At 39.8% G+C, this 22,463-nt stretch overlaps 4 protein-coding genes across 6 annotated transcripts in view; 1 reads left to right on the plus strand and 3 right to left on the minus strand.

Moving 5' to 3' along the window:
- The first annotated feature begins 129 nt into the window (after positions 1 to 129).
- LOC127795265 (probable sulfate transporter 3.4) lies at positions 130 to 4,758 on the plus strand. 3 transcript variants are annotated; one of them, XM_052326837.1, is made up of 13 exons: positions 130 to 600; positions 1,427 to 1,475; positions 1,586 to 1,793; positions 2,387 to 2,558; positions 2,675 to 2,740; positions 2,832 to 2,945; positions 3,043 to 3,159; positions 3,239 to 3,365; positions 3,446 to 3,732; positions 3,828 to 4,096; positions 4,219 to 4,304; positions 4,379 to 4,455; positions 4,532 to 4,758. In XM_052326837.1, the coding sequence occupies exons 1-13, from the start codon at positions 262 to 264 to the stop codon at positions 4,667 to 4,669; spliced, it is 2,049 nt and encodes a 682-aa protein (XP_052182797.1). In that variant the 5' UTR covers positions 130 to 261; the 3' UTR covers positions 4,670 to 4,758. The 3 variants fall into 3 exon arrangements, with proteins under 3 accessions (XP_052182797.1, XP_052182798.1, XP_052182799.1); XM_052326838.1 differs by having other exon boundaries at positions 3,906 to 4,096; XM_052326839.1 differs by lacking the exon at positions 1,427 to 1,475 and having other exon boundaries at positions 384 to 600.
- A 231-nt stretch (positions 4,759 to 4,989) lies between these two features.
- On the minus strand, positions 4,990 to 6,358 carry LOC127794614 (glycine-rich cell wall structural protein-like). Its single transcript, XM_052325864.1, has 2 exons — positions 5,149 to 6,358; positions 4,990 to 5,015 (listed from the first exon to the last, which is right to left on the minus strand). Exons 1-2 carry the CDS (start codon positions 6,356 to 6,358, stop codon positions 4,990 to 4,992), a joined length of 1,236 nt encoding a protein of 411 aa, XP_052181824.1.
- A 2,317-nt stretch (positions 6,359 to 8,675) lies between these two features.
- LOC127794615 (ARF guanine-nucleotide exchange factor GNL2-like) lies at positions 8,676 to 12,879 on the minus strand. Its single transcript, XM_052325865.1, has 2 exons — positions 11,885 to 12,879; positions 8,676 to 11,775 (listed from the first exon to the last, which is right to left on the minus strand). The coding sequence occupies exons 1-2, from the start codon at positions 12,877 to 12,879 to the stop codon at positions 8,676 to 8,678; spliced, it is 4,095 nt and encodes a 1,364-aa protein (XP_052181825.1).
- Positions 12,880 to 14,749: 1,870 nt separating this feature from the next.
- LOC127795079 (DNA mismatch repair protein MSH7) overlaps positions 14,750 to 22,463 on the minus strand; it is a 31,493-nt gene continuing 23,779 nt past the window's right edge. The window contains exons 10-17 of the mRNA XM_052326527.1: positions 19,903 to 20,102; positions 19,694 to 19,820; positions 19,293 to 19,570; positions 18,861 to 19,055; positions 17,158 to 17,577; positions 16,926 to 17,022; positions 16,099 to 16,226; positions 14,750 to 15,444 (exon numbers count right to left, since the gene is read on the minus strand). Of these exons, the coding sequence (XP_052182487.1) occupies positions 14,968 to 15,444; positions 16,099 to 16,226; positions 16,926 to 17,022; positions 17,158 to 17,577; positions 18,861 to 19,055; positions 19,293 to 19,570; positions 19,694 to 19,820; positions 19,903 to 20,102 (1,922 nt within the window). The 3' untranslated portion in view covers positions 14,750 to 14,967. The remainder of the gene's footprint in view (positions 15,445 to 16,098; positions 16,227 to 16,925; positions 17,023 to 17,157; positions 17,578 to 18,860; positions 19,056 to 19,292; positions 19,571 to 19,693; positions 19,821 to 19,902; positions 20,103 to 22,463) is intronic.

Here is a 22,463-nt window from a genome sequence, read left to right on the forward strand (position 1 = left end):
CCTCCCTCCCAACCCAACAACAAAAGCGACAGCAAAATATTATACCGAATTTTTACAAATAATTTTCATAAGGTAACGTGCGTGACACATACGTACAGATCATGCTAATTTTGGTGATTGCATTATCAATCTCTCTCTCTCTCTCTCTCTCAATTACCAAGTCATAATATTTTCAATCTTCTTCCTATAAATCTGCATAAACTTTCATGACGGAATCAACAGATCACCATCATCATCTCCTATTTGTGTGATCCGCAGAACATGGGTCCAAGCAGCTCCACCACCGGAGCAAACGTTTCCTCTCCATATATTTCCGGCGACGCCTCCACCTCCTCCTACTCCTCGCCGCCTGTACAAATACACCCAGTCTCGTTGCCACCCCCTAGAACCACCTTCCATAAGCTCAAGCACCGCCTCTTCGAGATCTTCTTCCCCGATGACCCTCTCCACAGATTCAAAAACCAGACCCCTCTCCTCAAATTCCTCCTCGCCTTCCAGTATATTTTTCCCATTTCTCAATGGCTTCCTTGTTACAGTCTCCAGCTCTTCCGCTCCGACTTCATCGCCGGCCTCACCATTGCCAGCCTCGCGATTCCTCAGGTCAGACATATATATGTATATGACCCATCATTGTCTTAACTCGATCTTTTTCTTTTCGGACAAAATCTGGTTTACATTTCTTGGATTATATATAGGTGATACCATTAATTATACGAATGAAACTGAATTACGCACACCTGTCAAACTCTTCAATATAAGATTACGCAACACTCAAATTTAAAATCTTAACTTTACTAGTCCTATCATCCATCACCAGGCTATAATTAATTTGATGGTTTGTAACAGAAAAACACAATTTAAAGAAGGACCCGGTATTTGGGTTCACTAAGTTAGCTGGCTAGGTTGACTAAAAAATGTAGAAAAGAACATTTTATTATGACCTAGCTACGAAGATGGTGATAAAAGATGAACAAAAATTTATACTTTTAACTAAGCAAAAATAATATAGATATATTTTCATCTTCAAGATATGGATATCATAAAGAGATATAATGCGGATATTTTTAATTTGTATCAAAATCTCTAACGCGCGCGGACCCTCGAACTCAAGGTGGAAACAGAGAAACTAACTTGAGTTTGGAAACGTGTGGTAAACCTGTCGAAGAGAGAGGGATTTGGTGAATATGTTTGCAGGATGATCAGTTGTAGCAATAGGTGAAAGACGAAGAGTATGATAAATCAAGCGAGACGAAAATGTGTCGAGTATCTGATTGGTTTCTCCTGGTCCTTGAATATATAGCTAGGGTGCAGAGAATTAATGAAAGGATGAAAAATAATTTGTGGGGTGGGTGCTTAAATAATTAAATTGATGATTTGCATGCCTTTTTGGTTAGTGATTAATATTATCTTCATTTTCGCATTGCAGGGAATTAGTTACGCCAAGCTTGCACATCTTCCACCCATAATTGGACTATGTGTGTTAATTATGAATCATTCATTTCGTTAAGTTTATAGCTAAATTATTTACTACTACGACTACTTTTTTTTTCAAATTTTTCTGGTTTTTGATGAATAAAATTGGCAGATTCAAGCTTTGTGCCGCCATTAATATACACAGTTCTTGGAAGTTCTAGGCATCTTGGTGTTGGTCCGGTCTCAATAGCATCTCTGGTGATGGGCACAATGCTAAGTGAGATGGTATCTGCTACTCATGAACCAGACCTCTACCTTAAACTTGCCTTTACCTCCACGTTTTTTGCCGGTGTATTTCAAGCTTCTTTGGGCATATTTAGGTAAGAACCATATTTCGTTTGCCCCAAAATTATGTCCCCCTAGCCCGTGTTTCTTAATGGTTATGCTTTCGACTAATTATAGCGATTAAGAAGCATGAATACTTTGCTATTATGTTGTCTCTTAGCCCTGCTGCTATTTCTGTACATTTTCTAGTGCAAAGATCAAATCTTGATCCGTTCTCGTCACTTCCCCTGTGAACTCATCGGATTCCCTTTCCCGGGTTCTATTAGGACAAAGATTCCCGGGTCTGGGATCAATCTCAACTCGATTATTAAGATATATCAAATGGTATTTTTCTTAAATGTGTAGCTTTATCTCCAAAGTAAATTTTTATTGATTGAACTCTTAACAGTTTAAAGTGAAAAAGATTTCAAAAAATTGTTTCATTCATCACAAATTGTAAGTGAGAAAAGAAAAGGTTGAGATTGTAAAACAAAATTAGACACGAAGGTCAATTGAAAATTTGAAATGATGGCTTATATATGATTCTGGAAAAGGTTGATAAACATATGTTTAGGACTGGATCTTTCTGCTAATTACAATCCTTGCTTTATTTTTGTTTCTTCACTTAAATTCAGCAGGAATTTTCCAGGTCAGGATTCATAATTGATTTCCTTTCCAAGGCCACTCTAATCGGCTTCATGGCCGGAGCAGCCATTATCGTTTCCCTGCAACAGCTTAAAGGGTTGCTCGGGATTGCGCACTTCACCAACAAAATGCAGATTGTCCCTGTTTTGTCATCTGTTTTCCATCACAAACAAGAGGTTAGAAACAGAATTAGAAGCTCTAATGAAATTTACATTGCAAAATAAACAAATTCATATACAAATATCGGAAGAGAAAGCCAGTGATTAAGGTGGTTCTGTGACTGGATGTGCAGTGGTCCTGGCAAACCATTTTGATGGGCTTCAGTTTCCTAGTATTTCTTCTCACAGCAAGACAAATTGTGAGTGATATAGCTTCACTTTTCAATTCAAGTGAAACTGTTTTATGGGACTAATTCTAAATCACATTTCAACATCTTGTTCATCTTCTAGGGTTCGATGAAACCAAAGCTATTCTGGGTTTCTGCAGCAGCGCCATTAGTATCGGTCATCCTATCAACATTGTTGACATTTTCTCTGAGATCTGAAGTACAAGATCTCTCAATAGTAAGTTAATATATGCATCTTCTAATGCCAAAAACACAGGAACAGAAAGAACTTCATTTTCTTTCTCAGTAGCTAATGGATCATTATTTTCAAACAGATAGGTACCTTGCCAAAGGGTCTTAACCCGTCTTCACTGAAATTTCTGTATTTTCACGGCCCTCATCTAGGCCTCTGTATCAAAACCGGTGTCATAACTGGGATGTTGTCTCTCACAGTAAGTAGAACCCATACTAAATGAGTTTAACCCTTTAAACCCATTGACCTTTGAAGCCATTGGTGTCATTCTTTCATAGGAAGGAATTGCAGTTGGTAGAACATTCGCCTCGCTGCAGAATTATCAGCTTGATGGCAATAAAGAAATGACAGCAATCGGGCTAATGAACATTGCCGGCTCCTTCTCCTCTTGCTATGTTACTACAGGTACTCAATGATTTATCTATATTTTTCTATACTTCATTCGTTGTCATATACAAAACCTTTCTAATCAAATGAACTCACAGGATCTTTCTCTCGATCTGCTGTCAACCACAATGCTGGAGCAAAAACTGCCTTTTCAAACATAGTGATGGCAGCAGCTGTGCTTGTGACTCTTCTGTTTCTCATGCCACTTTTCTATTACACTCCAAATTTTGTCTTGGCAGCAATTATCATAACGGCTGTCATTGGGCTAATCGACTACAAAGCTGCCATCCGGTTGTGGAAGATCGACAAGCTTGATTTCTTGGCCTGTCTATGTTCATTCTTTGGAGTTCTATTTCTCTCTGTTCAGATGGGCCTCGCCATTGCAGTAATTTCCTCACCCGCGTCCTCCTCTAAAATTTCTTCACTTGTATTTGATTTTGCAGAAAAAGTTTCTTATTACCTTGTTTGGGCTTATTTTAGCGCCTTTTAAGACAAAATTTCCCTCTTGCTCACCATGGACTGCTTAGAAAAATTCTTATGCTTTTGCTGGAAGTAAAGGTTGGCGTGTCGATCTTAAAGATTATCCTCCACATTACAAGGCCAAACACCAATGTAATGGGGAATATCCCGGGCACTCAAGTCTACCAAAGTCTCAGCCATTACGAGAACGTTTTGAGGGTTCCATCTTTCCTCATCTTAAGCATTGAGTCTCCCATCTATTTTGCGAATTCAACCTATCTCCAAGAAAGGTTAGAACTGTTTCTCAAAACAATGGTTACTGTTTCCCGATTAATCTTGTTGTAGAATCATGACTATGCAGTTCTATGAAATTCAAATGTTTCTTCATAGCTGAAGTTCAAAGATTTAGCAGGATATTAAGATTGGTCAGGGAGGAGGAGGAGAGGATCCAAAACAATAAAGAAACATCTCTAAAATGTGTGATTTTGGATATGAAAGGTGAGCCTTGCAATTACTCTACTGATCAACCTGATTTAAGAGTTGCTAAACAATATCTTTATGAATCTTTTCAGCGGTAACAGCAATTGATTCTAGCGGACTTGATGCCCTATACGAACTGAACGTGACAATGGACCGGAGATCGCTTCAGGCAAGGATATAGATATATCAGATTTGCATACTAAATTACAGCTTTGTTTAGTATTAGTTGTTGCTTGTTTTGGCAGCTTGTGCTGGTTAATCCTGTGGGAGGTGTGATGGAAAAGCTCAAGAGCTCGAAGCTTCTTGACTTGTGGAGGTTGAATGGACTCTATTTGACAGTTGGAGAAGCTGTTGCAGACATATCGTCCACATGGAAGCTTTGATACTAGGTAGAAGATATATAGGATGGATTGGACATTTCAGCCTTTACTTTGTTCTGGAAATCTTCTTTAGTGAGACTGGCTATACAAAATTCGAGCTCTCCAATTTCATTTGAGACATGTTGATGAATTAACTCTGAAATTTTTCAATGATAAAGAGGAAAGGAAGAAAGGAAGTAAATTAATGCAACATCAAACAATTACATTATAAGAAATCTAAGACAAATGGTACAAAGTTGATAGGATGACACATAGTTGTTGAGAACTAGGCTAATTTGAAAGGTAGAGACAGACAGAGAGACACAGAGAGGGGAAGAGGAAGCTTAAGTGCAATGCACAAAGATACAAGCTAAAAACATCACATCTGAAAGTAGTTATTTTAACTTCATGGTTCCTTTATTTCAATGTTGTGGAGAAAGCAAGCATCTATGCTCAAATACCTCTACCACCTATTCCACCACCACCACCACCACCACCTCCACCTCCTCCACCACCACCACCGATGCCATTGCCAACACCGCCGCCGGCTCCAAACCCTCCCCCAATTCCTTTTCCAATACCTCCTCCAACGCCGCCACCCCCTGTTCCACCGCCAATTCCTTTGCCTGTACCTCCCCCAAAGCCACCACCTACTCCCCCACCAACTCCTGTGCCAATGCCTCCTCCAAATCCGCCTCCCCCTCCAATACCCTTTCCGACACCACCACCACCACCTATTCCTCCGCCTACACCACCACCCCCGCCACCTATTCCCCCACCAGCACCACCTCCACCACCTATTCCTCCACCCACACCGCCCTCGCCTCGACCAATTCCCCCCCCACCACCACCTCCACCACCTATGCCTCCACCCGCACCGCCACTACCTCCACCTATTCCCCCCCCACCACCACCACCTATTCCCCCGCCAGCACAACCTCCACCACCTATGCCTCCACCAACACCGCCACTACCTCCACCTATTCCCCCACCGGCACCACCGCCACTACCTCCACCTATTCCCCCACCGGCACCACCTCCACCACCACCTATTCCTCCACCAACACCGCCACCGCTCCCACCACCTACTCCTCCACCGCCACCGCCACCAATGCCTCCGCCCGCACCACCTCCACCTCCAATACCCCCGCCAGCACCACCACCTCCCCCTATTCCGCCACCAGAACCTCCTTGTCCAGCTCCTCCACCAGTTCCTTTGCCACTACCACCTCCTCCTCCTTTGCCTCCTATGCCCCCTTCTCCTCCGCTACCGCCACCAATTCCCTTGCCAATTCCACCACCACCTCCTCCATGACTAATTCCACCCCCTCCATGATGATGATCCTTTTTCTTATTCTTCTTATGGTGTTTACCGCTGCCACCTACCCCACCAACCACTCCACCCCCACCAATCCCACCACCATTATTAGCACTACCTCCACCACCTTTTCCGGCACAATCAGGTTTTGTTACATTGTTTCCAAGCTTCCCATAACTGAAACTAAATCCCACTCCCTTACCAAAACTGAAAGAGCGCCCAACAGTCGAACCTTTGCGGCAGCCAACCCAACCAGGGATTCCATCAAAGAACCACTCTGGGTTCTTCACATCCTTAACATTCTTCTCCTCCAATTTCCTACCCTCAATACTCCTAACAACCAAGAAGCACCACACTGCCACCAGAAAGCACTTCCCGGCCACCGGCGTTCTCATCACTAGCACTATATAAACTTGATCCCCCGAGTTAAAACTCCTTGGTTCCGTATATAGACATATATATACATAGAAGACATCATGCAATGGTAAAATAATTATTTAATATTGTATACATGTGAAGGCTAGCCAACCTGTAAACTGATTTTCAAGTTTCCCATGCACCTTCTTTACTTTATTATTTTAAATTCACGGGGTTAAAAAGCTGCACATTAATTAAGTAATGAAATTAATATTATTATTTATTAAATATAACAATGAATTTATTTGATTAGAAACGTCGTTGTTAAGTTATCTGAATCTGCAAAAATAAGAAAACAATCAAGGGCGCGGGGAGATTCTCGCATAAATACTCCGATATATACTTAAATCAGACACTGAGTAAGATGAAAAAAATTGTACTAAAACTAGAATTATTATAAATGACATTTATCCTTTATAAATGATGTTTATCTCGATTAATTCTAGTTTGACTGAGACTAAAATTGTTATGAATGACAAAGTTTGTCTTGCCTTTTTTGGGGATGAAATTTCTTAGAGATGATATTTATCTCAACATTCCGAAATCATTTTAGAATTAGAATTCTTTATGGATAATTGATTATCTTCCCAGACAAATTTTTAAATGTCAGAATTATCATATTTGCGCATTTGTGTGAAACTTTCTGTGTATGAAAAATTTATGTCTTTCAACTCAAAATGACATTTTGGGCTCTTGGACTTTTAATGATGCTTGTTTTATGACATAACAAATATATTATTATATAATTTATTCTTTATTTTGCACTAAACTTGAAGTAAATTTATGGGTTTTCTTAGCAAACATCCTTCGGTGGTAATGATAAATTTATGTGTATATATAAATTTGTTAATGAAAAAAGTGATTTGAAATTATTATTTTCCAACATTTTCTTGCATTTTCTTTGTAAGCAAACAGAAGATAAAATGAGGAAATATGGTTGGTCCGCCACCAACTTTGCAGGACTCGTCCAGCTTGCATACCCATGCATTTACGTACGTGACTCTCTCCATGTTTGCATTCATGGCCACCGCTCTCTCTCTCTCAATACGTAGTATTCTCATGGAATTTGTGATTGGAAAATAGAATTATTATGGAAGGGAAGTTAGATGGGAAGGTGATGGTTGAACTTGTCAGAAAGGATATATAATATTGGGAAATTCTATTTCCAACCCGTGAAATTACTCTCCACAATCCACTTCATGTAAAATGCTCTACCAATTTTAAAATTTTAATTTTAACCCCAGCTGTAGCAGAGAGAAGAGAGAGAGAGTGGGTTGGCTGCCATGGCCGACCCACACACATACATATACACATACGATTCGGCCATGGCAATCGCACAGAAAGAAAGAAAGAGAAAGAGAGAGAGAAAGTGGGTCGGCCATGGCCAACTCCTCCTTCCCCCCCCCCCAACACATATATATATATATATACTCATTCACACAAAGCATGGCCGCAGCCATAGAACCTAGCCCAACACACACACACACATATGTATATATATATATATATACACACTCACACACAAAAACATGGCCGCAGCCATGGCAGTTGCGACCATCAGAAACCTTCGCACCTCGCGGTACGGAGGATTATCAAACCTCCGTACCGCGAGGTGTGGAGGTTGGAGAAACCCCCGCACGTACGGAGGTTTCTGAAACCTTTGCTCCGACCCTTCCCTACCCTGGTGACGATGGCAGCATCGCTACCTTCGTTAGCCGCGGCGGCGACGGCCGCAATACTGCCACCATCGCCCCGAGTCGGGGAACGCTAGGTTCCCCGACTGCTGCCATGGCTAGATCCATGGCCGCGGCTGCCATGGCCATGCGTGTGTGTGTATATATATATATCTGTGTGTGTGGGTCGGCCCACTCTCTCTTTTTTTTTCTCTGTGCGACTGCTATGGCCGAATCGTGTGTGTATGTATATATATATATGTGGGGGGGGGGGGCGATCATGGCAACTGACCCTCTCTCTCTCCCTTTTCTATTGAGGTTAAAATTGGAATTTTGGGGGGGGGGGGGGGCGATCATGGCAACTGACCCCCTCTCTCTCCCTTGCATTTTGCATGGGGTGGATTGTGAAGAGTAATTTCACGGGTTGGGAATATAATTTCGTTATAATATATTGTTTACTAACCTCATTTCATATATTGCCTCTCTCCACATCAATGACAAAAATGGATTTTTTTCTTTTTTTATTTGACCTAATTAATTATTATTGTAATTTAAAGCAGTGATTCAAAAAAAATAAAAAAAATCTAAATGAATGAGATGATGAGTTGGAATTAGACTCTAATCAAAACTCATCTTCTGGAAATAGATCGTCCTTGAGGGAGGGAGCAATCCACTGTATCTGGATATAGGTAGTTTCCCATAGATCATCACCTTCCTTCCTGACCAAGATGTGCTTTTCTTTCATGGTCATGATCATCTTCTTCAACAGCTCGGGAACAATTTCTTGCACTTTGGACTGCCCATAATACTCCCCCAAATCGGCCTTCATGCAAGTGTCCATTCTTCTCAGGATTCCCAGCCAGAATGTCCTAAAGTTTGAACTCTCATAGATTGTTTTCAAGAACTGCAAGTACGCTTCAGTCAACAGCTCCATTGCAATCCTCAGAGTCCCCTCCATGCTCCTCATCTCCCTCTCCGCGTTCTCCCGCCTCGAGTACTCGAGCATTTTCTCGTGTAGGTCGTCCACCATGGCAAACACCACAAGGTTGAAGAAGTAGATGCAATTTGCGGGTGTGAAGGATAGCTCCTCGGCTAGTTTGAAACTCTTTTGCAGAGACAGGATTGCGTGGTTTCTGATCTCTTCTCGCCGTGCCAAGCTAGTCTTTCGCAGAGCTTCCCCAAGCTTCACGAAAAAAGTGATGATGGCTTTCGAGTTATCTTCCATACAAGAGCCACTGGTGGCACTCGACATACTAACGGTGCTCCCGGGATCAGAGTACTGATCGCTTTTGTACCATTGGACCAGCAAGTTGACAGAATCCGACATCAAGTCCATTATCTTTAGGTTCTTCTCTAATGGAGTGTTCTTCAGTGCAATATACCCAAATGCACATTCAATACAATAATTGTAGTTGACACGCGAAACGTGACTCCCATTAGACATCAACGTTATGAGTGTCTCAACTCCCCGATCATAGGCTTGTGGGAGCCGACCAAGGATGGACAACAAATGCAGGACTGACTTCCATCCAAGTGCAGTTTGCAAGTTTGCCGGGTACTCCGTGATCATTATGCTCACTGATTGTGCAAGGAAATCGCTACAGGTCTCGATGATTTCCTTGTCCAACTTCATCATGAAATTTATAGATTTGAAAATGAGTTCCTCGGGTAGTTTTTCCGTTTGATACGAAGCGAGGAGCTTGAGGCCAATCTTTATAAGGGCTATAACGGCCTTCTCTGCAAAGGGGATGGGGGAAAACAGGGGGAATTGAGTGACCGCCAACAAGTAATCATGGTACTGCGGCCAAAATGTGGTGAACCGATGAATGTTGGCAAATACAATAATTTGGACCAGATCCCAACAGAATCCTATTGTTTCTTCTTCCTCAATTGGTGTGCTAAACTTCTGGCCTTTCCCAGCAGCAGCAAATATCAGGGACCGCCCCAGATTCAGCAGAGCTTCTTCCGGCAATTTTGAGCTACTGCTGAAGATGTTCCCAACTTGGCATTGCTGGATCACCTTCAAATTCTGCTCAAATTCACTCACCCCAAGATTTAAGTTTTCCTCTACGTTCTCCATTGACAGAAACTGCGAGAATCGACCAATCATGCTAGAGCCCTTGCGAGCATGCCCACGTTTCAGGCTTTGACCACGAAAGAGCACACCCGACTCAGATCTTGGGTTTGTCTCATGGTCAAAAGATGAGGTGGAAAAGTTGTCGGGCTCAACGATGGATTGTGGAAGTAGCTTAAGCCTCTTGAGTTTCAACAAACAGTCAATGATGTTTCTCCATCCCCCTCGGATTGATTCTCCAAAATTGTTTGCAATAGTAAAAACGGCCAGGGTCGCCAATCTGGGCTTCATATCGTGGCCAAAAGCATAAAGGGTCTCTTCTGCCGATGCATAAGGGTTCAAAAGTGTCGTGAATTTGCAAAATGAGGCAAGCAGCTCATCCAGAGTGTCTTCTAATCTATACTGAGAAATTCTAGCTACCGACAACAGCCCTTCAATACATTCATGCAAGATTTCTTCTTCATCAGCTTGTTCAAAGATTGCTGTGAGTACTGCAACTGAAGGACCGGCGATGGAAGCAAACATATCTCTCCCAAGTCTACGATCAAAATCACACAACACGAATGGCTGCATAAGTTTGGCCCGATTCATCATCTCAACCCACCTGGTCGGGTTCATCTCTACTGGCAAACCGGATTGACTGAAGACTGTGATTGCATTTGTCGAAATGGAATGAAAGAGCTCGGATAGGTATTCTCTAGGCAAATCTTTCCCCGCATTAATTGCTCTGTTGTTCTTTATGAACTCCTCTTCTGTCATTTTCTTCTTAACTTGTGGATTGTGTTGATCGGTGTTGAGCATGATGAGGGAGTAGCAAAGGACGAGCACTGCATCCTTGTCTGCAAATACTTCTGATGTTTGTTGATCATAGAACTTCTCGGAAAATGGTTCAAGAATCCTCTGAATCTTTTGAGACTCTCCTGGTAATCGGAAAGCCTCTAGGTAAGTACGAAGAGCTGTGTCAAGAATCATTCCAGAAAATTTGAAAGTGTCAGCGAATTCTTTAAGAACTCGAAGGTTGAACTCGCCAGGGTCCCCAAGATAATCTCCAATCTTGGTTTTGTCTAGTCTGGGAGTGTAGCGAAAGAAGATAGCAAAAGCTTTTGGATCCGGAGGATCAGAGACCAAATTAGAAAACTTAAGATATTCCAAACCTCTCTTCTCATCTCGATTGAAATGGTTCCCAGCAATCAATATTTTCCGTTTTTGAGCCTTTCTTACCCTCACAAAATCCACCCAACCTTCCAAATCATTCTCATCTTTGGATTTCTCTACCCAGTAAGGAGTGTACTTGGAAACTTCAACTGGGTATGGCCCCGAAGGGCTTGAATCGCCTTCCTCGTCTATGTTGTCGGCAATATTGTGAATTATGACTATGAGACCCTCAAAGGCTTGGGCCTGCAAACTTGTTAAAGCACCAACAGTTGGAAATGCATGCTTGCATAGCACCTTGCCTATTTCTTCAAACATGTTACAATAAACGGGATCGCAATCATAATTTACATAGGCTTCAATTGCAAATGTTGGTTGCCTGCAGAAGTTCACAATTCCTTCAATTGCAACTTCGTGTAATTGGGCAAAGTTTGCCGAACCCACAACAGTAAACAATACAAAGGTGAAGAAAGCTTCCATTTGAAGGCGAATGGACCTGCAAAAGTAAAGTAGTAAAAACTCGCCTTCATTATCGTTTCTCCAAATTCAAATGGAAACTGAAAAAAAAAAAAAAACATGTTTGGGGGCTTGATCTTGATTCTGACCTGCGAAGAAAGTGATAGATATTCAAGAAAGTACTGCATATCATAGAAAGAACCAGTGGGCTTGATCTTGTTCCATAGTGAATCAAATGGTGGCATAGGTCATCCTGCACCATCCTCAAAAGCTTGGGATGGCTTCCTATGCTATCGCCGCTCTGTTCCAGCGTACAATTGATCAAAACCATTCCAAAAAGCTGAACATCTTCGTCAGCAGTTTGAGCAGCCACTCCCTCAGAATCCACATTTTCAGCCACATTAAGCAAAGAGCACAAGAAATGAAAGATATCAACTGCAGAATGGATGCCATAACCAGAGTCCAAATTGCTGTCCTCAGTGTCAGACTCAGAATTATCCCAATCATTCACCTCAATGTCAGGCAACTGGGAGAATATGGTCTGCACCAGATCTTGCATCGCGTATCTTGCACCTCGCTGGAGCAAATCCATCCGGTTGGCCGACTGTTGAACCACCTGAAAACATGTGTTGACAATGGTGCAAACAGCATGATCTGTGAGCAGGATGGATGCAGGGTGCCTCATAATGATTGTCAGCAACTGCAAAATCCTCATCATCACCACATCTTCAGCAATCGGGACAGTCCTCTCCAACCTGCAGCATGTCACCGCAGTCACAACTGAATTGATGGCTTCTCTGGCCCCGGGAGTCTTGTCATCGAATATCTCCAGCTTGAGGATCTTAAGAATGGACGAAAGGGCCAGCGCGGTTGCAGAAGCAGGGATGTCGTCACCCTGTATCACATCCAGGAACGGGGAGAGATACATGGATGGATCCATGGTTCGCCATTCCTGTTGAGGATTGAATATGAGGGCTCTCAGGGATTTCAATGATTGCAGGATTGAAGTGTCATAGTGGTCATCCTGGGCATGCAGGAAAGGGGAGTTTAGATCATGAGGCCGCCTCATCACTGCCAGGACAGCCCCAATTTCTGTGTTCAACATGCAAGACAGCCCTAGTTCCTTCCCCTTGAGCCTCGCCATCTTCCTCGTTTTCTTCTTGTTTACCTCATCCTCCTCCTCCTCCTCCTCCTCTTCTTCTTGAATTTTTTGATCTTTTACTTCCTCCATTGTGAAATTTTCCCGGTGAAATTCTGTTCCTGGAAAGCTCGGAGAAACAGTTAAGAATGTATGAAATGTTAGTTAGGTGGCTGTTTTCTTGGGGCATGCAAATGACCATTGTGGGAGGGTAGTTTGGGAATATAACAAAGCCTTGTTCTTTCCACTATTTGAACAAGGACAGACGGAATAAGTATGAGAAAGATACGCTCAATGTTCGCTCAATAAGAGGCTATGGAATTTTGATGGATTTTTTATGGTCTATAAATAAACTTAACTTCATAACGACTAGAAATGATTATTTGAAGATTTCTACCCATCGCCTCTCCTTAGGTGTCTTTGAGTTGCGGGTTTGAAGCATGCACAGAATTTTTCACGTTATTTACTCATTGCAATGTTGTACGGATAAAAAGAAAAATATAATAAGCATTATTAAGAGTTAGGATTTTAACACCGTTAACCCAAATTAATTTAGTTTATAGGCACATACGCACCCATCAACTCAACTATTTTAAGGCCCAAACTTGAATTACCAAATAAAATATAATTGCGAATTCAATTGTTACGTTTTCTGGGTCTTTCCTTTTCTTTTTTTCTTTTTTTATATGCTAATTAAATAATCCTCTGGACAATAGTAAAATTCTGCACGTGAATTCAATTATCATGTGATGGGATGAAAAAAAAATTGTAAAAAAAGATAGAGACTGAAAAATAAAACATAAAATTCTCAGCAAAGTATATATATGCATATATATACGCAAAATGATCTTAGGAAAATGACTATAAATAAAAAAAATTAAAAAACTGAATAAGGTTGAGGTTTTCCACACATGAAATAGACTGTATCCATTAAGGGTGTCAAAAAATATTCGAAAACCGATGAATCAGACCAAATCGAGCCGAACCAAACCGTGCCTTTTTGAATTGGTTCTATAGTTCAACAGTTAGATTCTGATTCTAAAAAATTAAGAACCGATATATTTAATTTGGTTAGTGATTTTTCTTTTCAAATTGTGATTTGAACCGAACTGAAACTGATATTATACTTGTATATATATTATAATTTTTTAGATATATATATATACATACGCATAAATATATTATTATTTGTAATTTTAAATTACTAGTTTTTGTTTATTTCTTTTTTGTTAGTTATTGTTATTCACGAACTCTTTTATTTTTAAATTTTTATGCATTATTACTATATGAAATGGTTGATATAATCTTGAGATAGTCTATGAATTATTTTGTTCTATTTTTACTTCAAGATTTGAAGCATTAATGAAGTTATGAATTTATTTTAATTAACAAATTTATTTTTAATTTCATATTTTACAAAAATGTTTAAAAACTAAATATTAATTGGATAGAACCGAAACCGGTCCGATGCGACAGATTAATCATAGTTTGATTTTATATATGTAATGATTCGGTTACGGTTCTTCTTTTTTCGAAACCGTTAAAAATAATTCAATTACTAAATTCTTACAAAACTGAACCAATCCGAACCATTGACACTGATCTATGTCCAAACGGATGACAGTAAGTAACTAAATAATGATCCAGAATTCAAGTACCTCCAGCCGAGCAGAAGCCCAATTGAGCATACAAGTCTTCAGCTTGAGCCGTGATGCCTCCTCCAGCAATTGAGATTCTCTAAACTTTTGAATAGTGTTAAAAGCAAGAGAACATTGTGTTCCTATAGTGTTATAGAAGATATACCACGAGCACATATAAGTTTACTAGACTAAAATAAACAGATAAATTATAAAGAATATATAAAAGATAAATAAGATATTTTCAAAATATTTTAGCAAACCGATCTATAAGGAAAATGTAAGCTACATAGCATTCGCATACAATTTGTAAAATACTAAATTAAGCACTTCTATACAGCAAGATGTACAAAATAAGGGAGCTCCTGTTGGATTCTCTTCCACAAAAAGACAACATGTTACAACTACGTCAAATATTTCTAGTACAGTTGCCACCGTTTCCAATCTTACATTCAGCTTATTTGCCAGGTTGATACGAGCTTCTCAGTTCATGCCACAAGCAAAACAACGTGTCGAATGCATCGATGCAGTCAACATTCTGTTCTCGTGTCCCTGAGATAGTCAAGAGGGCCTTCAACCACTCTTCGTGGAGAGACGAGAATTCAGATCTCTGTTCACTGGACTTGAAGGTTTCTCCAATCCGTTCTTTCATTGCTTCCCCAGCCCTAGATGCAGCATCAACCACCTGTTTTGGGATCCCGGCCATTAGTGCCACTTGCATTCCATAGCTCTCCGGGCATGCTCCAGAGGCTAACCTGTACAGGAAAACCAACTCCTTCGCGCCTTGAGATGGGGTCTCGAAATTTAACTTGAAAGTGCAGGCCATGTGTTGCAATGTAACATGAGGGTGACAAGCGAACTCCTTTGTCAGTGGGTGATAATGTGTAGCAAACAATAATCGACAGTGGACCTTCTCAATTAGATGACGAAATACCTGTCAATTACAAATTACAAGCCAAGACAGAATATAAATTTTAAACAATTGAATGGTTAATACATTGCTAGCTCAATATTTTTGATCTAGAAGTTCTTGCATCCAGTCTTTTTATGCAGTTCCTTTAGTAAAAGGCAAAAGAATAGTTGGCTCTGTGCTCTCTGCGCGGCTGCCTTTTTTTATGCAGTTCCTTAAAAGACACCAATTCATCTAGCTTCACATATTAGGCAAATTGTTGCTATTTATGGTTTAGACCTATCCATCTAACCAAATCCTGAAACAGATGAGCAATATCTATCTCTACTGTTAAAACATAGAACCTATAAAGTAAAGGGTTAATTGATTTCACCACAAATTCCAATAGTGTCATATTCTTTGACGACAGCACTGCACAAACCTGTGTTTGAACACATAATATAGTTACGCTTAATGGAGAATGAATGCGTACATATGCTAATGTCCTTTTATGTTTATGTACACATTAGTTATTGCACAACTAGAAAACCTAGACCTGAACAAAGATCACATTCTTACCACCTGCACTATGGAAAAATCTTAATTTGTTTAGTGTGAAAGTACATGATACTTGTTATCTATCAAGAGCATATTTCAAGGAGTTGTATCAAGTAACAAGAGTAACTACTGAAATCTCACAGCATAAGCAATGGCATATCCATCAAAAGTGCTTGTTCCTCGCCCTAATTCATCAAGAAGAACCAGAGAATCTTGTGTAGCATTTTGAAGAACTGATGCAGTTTCTGCGCACTCAATAAAGAAGGTACCTACAAAAATTAGAGGTTAAGCGTGAACAAGTGACCAGAGAAGCAAATTTTAAAGGTGCTTGTTTGAGTAGTTGGGTTTATAATGCTTTAAACACAAGTCCCCTACCCCTCCACGTCTTAGAATAAGCTCCAAAAATATCAAGGAACCTTGAATCAGCTTTACTGATGCCTCAGATAAAGAGACCATTCAAAGAGAACAAAAACAATGCATGGAAAATTGAGGAGCAACAGTTGGAATAGGAATAATAGAATATCATCATTGCAGTTTACCCAATCTGAGGATCTGTTGGGTACAGTTCTTGAATCAATAAACATTGATCAAACACTACTTTTTATATCCATCAACGTATTAGCAGTTCTTTGACAACCTGTCCGTCCATCACTAACATTCAATTATCCTCTATTGAACCTAAATCAGAGTAAATATCAATGCCACCAGTAAATGAACCTAATCATCACATATAATCGGTGCCTCAATTAAATTACAACAGCACCACCAATTCTTTCTCCCTCTTTGTTGCCTAACATTGCAGGTACTGCCTATTATTTTTGAACAGACACATGCAACATGGACTATAACAATTAAATAACAATTAATAAAAATCCAACTCTTGAAAAAGCCCTCAAGAAAATTTTAAACCATAAAACTGATTTAAGCAGTCAGGATATCAGTCACCAAACTCGCCAGAGAGAACTCACTCTCGCCTGTCATGATTCGGTCAGTGGCGCCGAGCCTTGTGAAAATGATATCCACAAGTGAAAGAACACACATCTCACAGGGCACATAAGAGCCTAGCTGCAAGCCATAGCAAAATTTACTCTTATAAAAGGGGAAAATACTATATCATAATATTTACAGTACCCAAAACTACAGAAACCATTATTTATTCTTCTGTTTTTCAGGTTCCATATTTAACACAAGAAAACAAACCTGCGCCAGTATAACAGCTAGACAAGTAGCACGTAGAAGAGTAGATTTGCCACCCATATTTGGTCCAGTCAACAGTAAAGTTCGGGGGTGATAACCATCTGTGTCCTCTCCAAGGTTTACATCATTTGGAACAGGCAACTCTCCATTATCGCCAAGGGCATAAGGATGCCATAGCCCTTTGATTTTAAGAATGGGTCCTCTAGTTATTTGGGAAGAAATAGAACTAGAAGAGTTAGAGCAAGGTAAAATGACAGGTTTGGACATTGCCCCACATGCAGAATGTACAGTGATTGCAAAAGATCTTAGGACATCAATGCAATCTATGGCTTGGATAAGTTCAGCCCATTCATGAGCTTTCTCAATAAATAACTCAGTCAGAATTGAGAGTATTTCATCATCCGAGTCCTTCACATTATGGTCCTGGTACCATGCATTACATCAGCCACATTCCATGATTTCTTATGAACAGGTAGACAAAAATATCATCATCCAAATAAGTAAAGAAGAAAGCAGGGAGACATGCAATGCGTGCTTGTGTGGGCGAGAGAGGGAGAGTTCCCTCAATGAGATGCAATTAGACACCCTACCTAACTTTTGACATGCAATCTTATACTTACATTTTCCAAAATTAGCATCAATAAGTTATTAACAAAACATATTGCTTATATCTTCAGTTATTATTTAGTTGACCTTATAATTGGGAAATTCAAGTGATAAGCCTACAAAATTAGTTCAAGTATTCATGACTTGGACACACATGCTGGATCAGCCATAAATCATGAATCTACAACACTTTTCTACAGTGGCCATGATCAAGGCACATATTGACATCAAAAATATTACAGCGATGGATTATGCAGTATATAACAAATAAGATCATTGAGAGAGCAAAATACCAGAGATAATGTGAGAGGCATAGTTTATTTTATTAATTAAATGTTCTTGATCTATTAGCAAAATAAATAAATAAATGTTCTTGGTCTAAAAAGTGGTATTATCATCCCCACCTCTAGTTTAAGGCTAACACCCAAGTGTCAACTTCCAAAGCATGAGTCATGCTATTGCCCCTATGCATGGATCAATTAAACCTCCAGAAAATGCATCCATACATTTTGAATGATAGGAAAGTATTCCGAGGTTTAATGCTGGAGCTGGCGGTGCCAATGCTATCCACATTGATAAACAAAATAGATTGTTCACTATTATCTTTTTCCCTCATTGGAATATTTAAGCACTGAAAGAATACTAAAATTCATAATAATCATTTGTTCAAGTTGTTCACATTCTTTAAATAACACAAATACAACAATAAAATAAAAGAACAGAACTATTTGAGAACCCAATTATCTTCTTGAACTACAAAATTTCAAGGAAACCAGAATGAGATGGTGACCCAATTTTAGGGGGCAAGCTTTTCGAAGATTGTATTTCTTGGGTAAAAATCTAGTTCTTGAATGAATTGGTTTTATGACAGAGAAGCCAATGGTATGAACTCAGATTATATCATAAATATATCTGCGGGTGATGTCCACCATGGAATCAGATAAACTAGCTGATATAGCACTGTACACGTTGACAATGGGCAACAGCAGATGCTTGACATGCTAGTGGATCAGTAAGCATTCACAAGATACATTTAAATTTAAAGCAGGATAGTCGTAGATACAATTATAGTTAACAAAAAAAATAATAAATAACCAGACCTGGTAGTTGGGGAAATCACTTTCTACAGCTGCTTCGAATTGAGTAAGGAATTTATCAAGCCCATCATTACCACTTAGTGCTGGAAGTTTTAGAACTTTAGAGAACGATAACATAATTTGCCTCTCATTCTGCAGAAGTATCAATAGATCCATTCCAACACGTAGGCCTTTAATGAGAGAACCAAATGCTTTCACCTGCACCAACCAGACAATTGAGTATTGTGAATACCCCAAAGGAATTTATAAAACACATTCTTCTACAAAAAGGGATATCATTATCTCTGAATGATATTATGCACCAACTATATTCAGGAGTGAACAAAGAACACCGAGTTCTGGACCCAAAACTATATAAATGATTAGCAGTTCAGAACAGACAAGGAAAAGAGAATGGTTTGCCATTATCTCAAGCTAGAAGTAGACAAGACTTACTCGCTGTTTTAGAACTTTTGCTCCAATCAAAGGCAGTACAAGTAAATTATATGACTGAAAGCTAGCTTTAACTCGTCCTAGCAATCTTTCCAAATCTGGAAGCTTGCGAAGATATTGAGCAACTAGCAGCATAACTTCGGAATGTGCCATGAGTTCCTCAACCACATTAAGCCTACAGTTGATTTTATCTACATCATTCAGTGGATGACAGATCCATTTCTTTAAAAGTCGCTTTCCAGATGACGTTATACAGTTATTAAGATAACCATAGAGTGTACCTGGAACTCAACCAACAGAAACCTATAAAATTAACATAACTGAAAAGAACATCCAAAAGTCTATAGAGCTTTGCCTCAAAGGCGGCAAAGCATCAAACTTAGAGGTGAGATGTAAACACTTGCCTGATGGACCACCATCAGCATTATTATTGAATATCTCAAGATTAACCAATGTCTGCCCATCAATTCTGAGGCAACCCCTATAGACTTGGTATGGTTGAAGATCTCCATTACGTAAAACATCATCTGACTGCCCAAAATTAAATCAGTCATTGAAGCTACCATGTACATTAATAACATTAATGTAAAATAAATTGCATGCAAAAGCTTACCATCAACCTGGATAGATGACTAATGAGTCCACCAAGTGCACATAATGCAAGAGCCGGGTGCATAATGCCATCAAGAAAACAATTGTACGTATCACTACACCCTTTGAAGTATCTTTTTGACTGAATAAAATTTCTAACTTCAGAAGAATCTATAAAATCAACAGCTGGCTGTACAGGAGTGAGTTGTGAAGCAGCGGATCCTGCAAGATAGACAGAACTTAAGCACTCTTCAACATATATCGAACTATTGGGTGAATGTAGGGAGACAAAATTTTCAGGTCAATAACTAAAATCCTCTCAAAAGAATCAGCAGTAACAACAATAATGATGATGATATTAAATAACAATGACAGCGATAATTAGTAGTAGTCCTAGTAATCTTATATGGACAAACAATGACAATAAACAACCATCCTCATAAAGCTGATTAATCATGTCAACAACACGCATAACTACCAGCCATATAGGCCAATTTTTATCAAATTTAATGTCAAAGAAGATGCTGCTTTACAACCACTAGGCTGCTGCAAGGCCTGAAAACCACATGGTGATGAGTTGTTGCCACCACTATGGGACATTACGAGTTAGTGAAGGGCATTATGGCAGTGAAATTTGTTAGCATCATAATAGCAGGCTATAATGGATTCACAAAACCACTATGTAATACTGATATTAAGGCTCTACCACTATTTAAAAAAGCCTAACAAAGAAAAAACGGAAAGAAAGTGCACATACCCTTTGATCAGGACCTGAATAAAAGAAAGCATGCATGCCCTAGCCAAAAGAACAATTAACGATTCTTATTGTCACCAAGACAAGCTCCAATAAAATTAGAGCTCATTGTAGGTATATGCCACTAGTACCTAGGAATTATAAGCATATGGAAAAGGGGTAAAAGACAAAGCAACACGCCTGGAAAGACATGAGGCAAAGTATGGATGTTCCAATGTGTTATGACCCTAGGAGCAATAGAGGGGCAATATGGTAATATGTTTATAATAGTTGTTAGGAGATATTTTAGCAAATTGGCAGTGTTCTAAAATGCGTTAGGCACTAGTCGGGAGCCAGATTGGGGCCTAGCGCCTAGGCAGGCTTAGGAAAATTGTTGATTTTTTTTAACTTTGTGATGTAACTTGATGTTATTTTCAATTAAATCAAAATTGAAAGTGGCATAAAAATATATATATATATATATATCTAACATTTATATATTAGATATATATCTAACATATAAATAGAAAAAATATACATATATATATTGTTATGGGTATTTCCCGCACTACTTCTTACGGATTGGGCTTGACCCAACAGGTCGGCCCAATCGCCTGAAGCCCAATAGGCCTAAGGTCGAGCTCGCCAGAACAAGATCACACATCTTTGAAACCCGAGCTTAGACCACGGAACCAAGCAAACCCCAGCGAGCTCCCAGGACTAACCAAGCGAGTTCCCAGCAATGCTTCCAGCTCGCTGGCCTAACCATTTAGTTCGCATAGCAACATTGCTACTGAAAGACCAAAGGTAAAGACCCACCTACTTTATCTAAGGCAAACCAGATCCCTAGTAATACGGAGTCCACTCCCGATTTTATGGAGTTGATAAAGACATTTTCCCCATGATGTCATTTTTTCACTTTTGGATTTTATGCAATTGTAAACACCCCTCACTATAAATAGGGGTCAAAAATACCATTGTAAAGGAGAGAAAACTACAAGAATAATATACTGTTACTCAGCTGGAATACCCAAAGAACAGTCGTGGAGTAAGCATTGTTCTGGCTGAAAACCACGTAAAATTTCCCTGTGTGCTGTTTATCTTTGCTTCTATCAATTCTTCCTCTTTGCATTTGTGTTAATCTTCTCATTACGAGCCTACAAATCATGGTCGACTAATTCTGAACGTCGACATATATATATCTAATATATTTAACATATAAATAGAAAAGAAAATGTATATATATATATCTAACATATAAATAGAAAAAAAATTAAATAACATAATAAACCCTAATAGCTAACACCAGCAACGCGCACGCGCGAGAAAGAGAGAGGGGGGGGGGGGGGCGGAAGTAAAGATGGAGCTTGATAGTGGCGGCGTTAACGCAACGAGGAAGCGGCAGCAAGGACAGAGCTTGACGGTGTAGAGGCGGGGAGGAGGTCGCGATGGAGCTAGAGGCAGCAAGGAGGTATCGACAGCATTGAGGCAGCGGTGGCCTTGGGTTGAGAGGAGTATGAGAGGGCGAGACGGCTAAGAGGAGTAAGAGAGGCTTCAGAATCGACAAAGGGTAAGATTTAAACCCGAAAATTAGGCATCCTAGGCAACTAGGCGCCGCTGCTGCCCAATTAATCGGGCCGGCGCCTAGAGGGGCCAACTAGGCCATATTCGGGGCGGCCGTCTAAGCCAATTTTTAGAACACTGCAAATTGGTTTGAAGCACATGGGTGTTGTGCATTCTATTACGAGCCAGATACGCCTATAAAAGGCTACTGTAAACGGATGGATCAATATGTTGAATGATAATTGAATCCTATTTTCTCTCTCAAACTCTCTCTTTGATTTCTTCCT

The sequence above is a fragment of the Diospyros lotus genome, chromosome 2, assembly GCF_014633365.1.
Source record: "Diospyros lotus cultivar Yz01 chromosome 2, ASM1463336v1, whole genome shotgun sequence".
NCBI classification, from domain to species: domain Eukaryota; kingdom Viridiplantae; phylum Streptophyta; class Magnoliopsida; order Ericales; family Ebenaceae; genus Diospyros; species Diospyros lotus.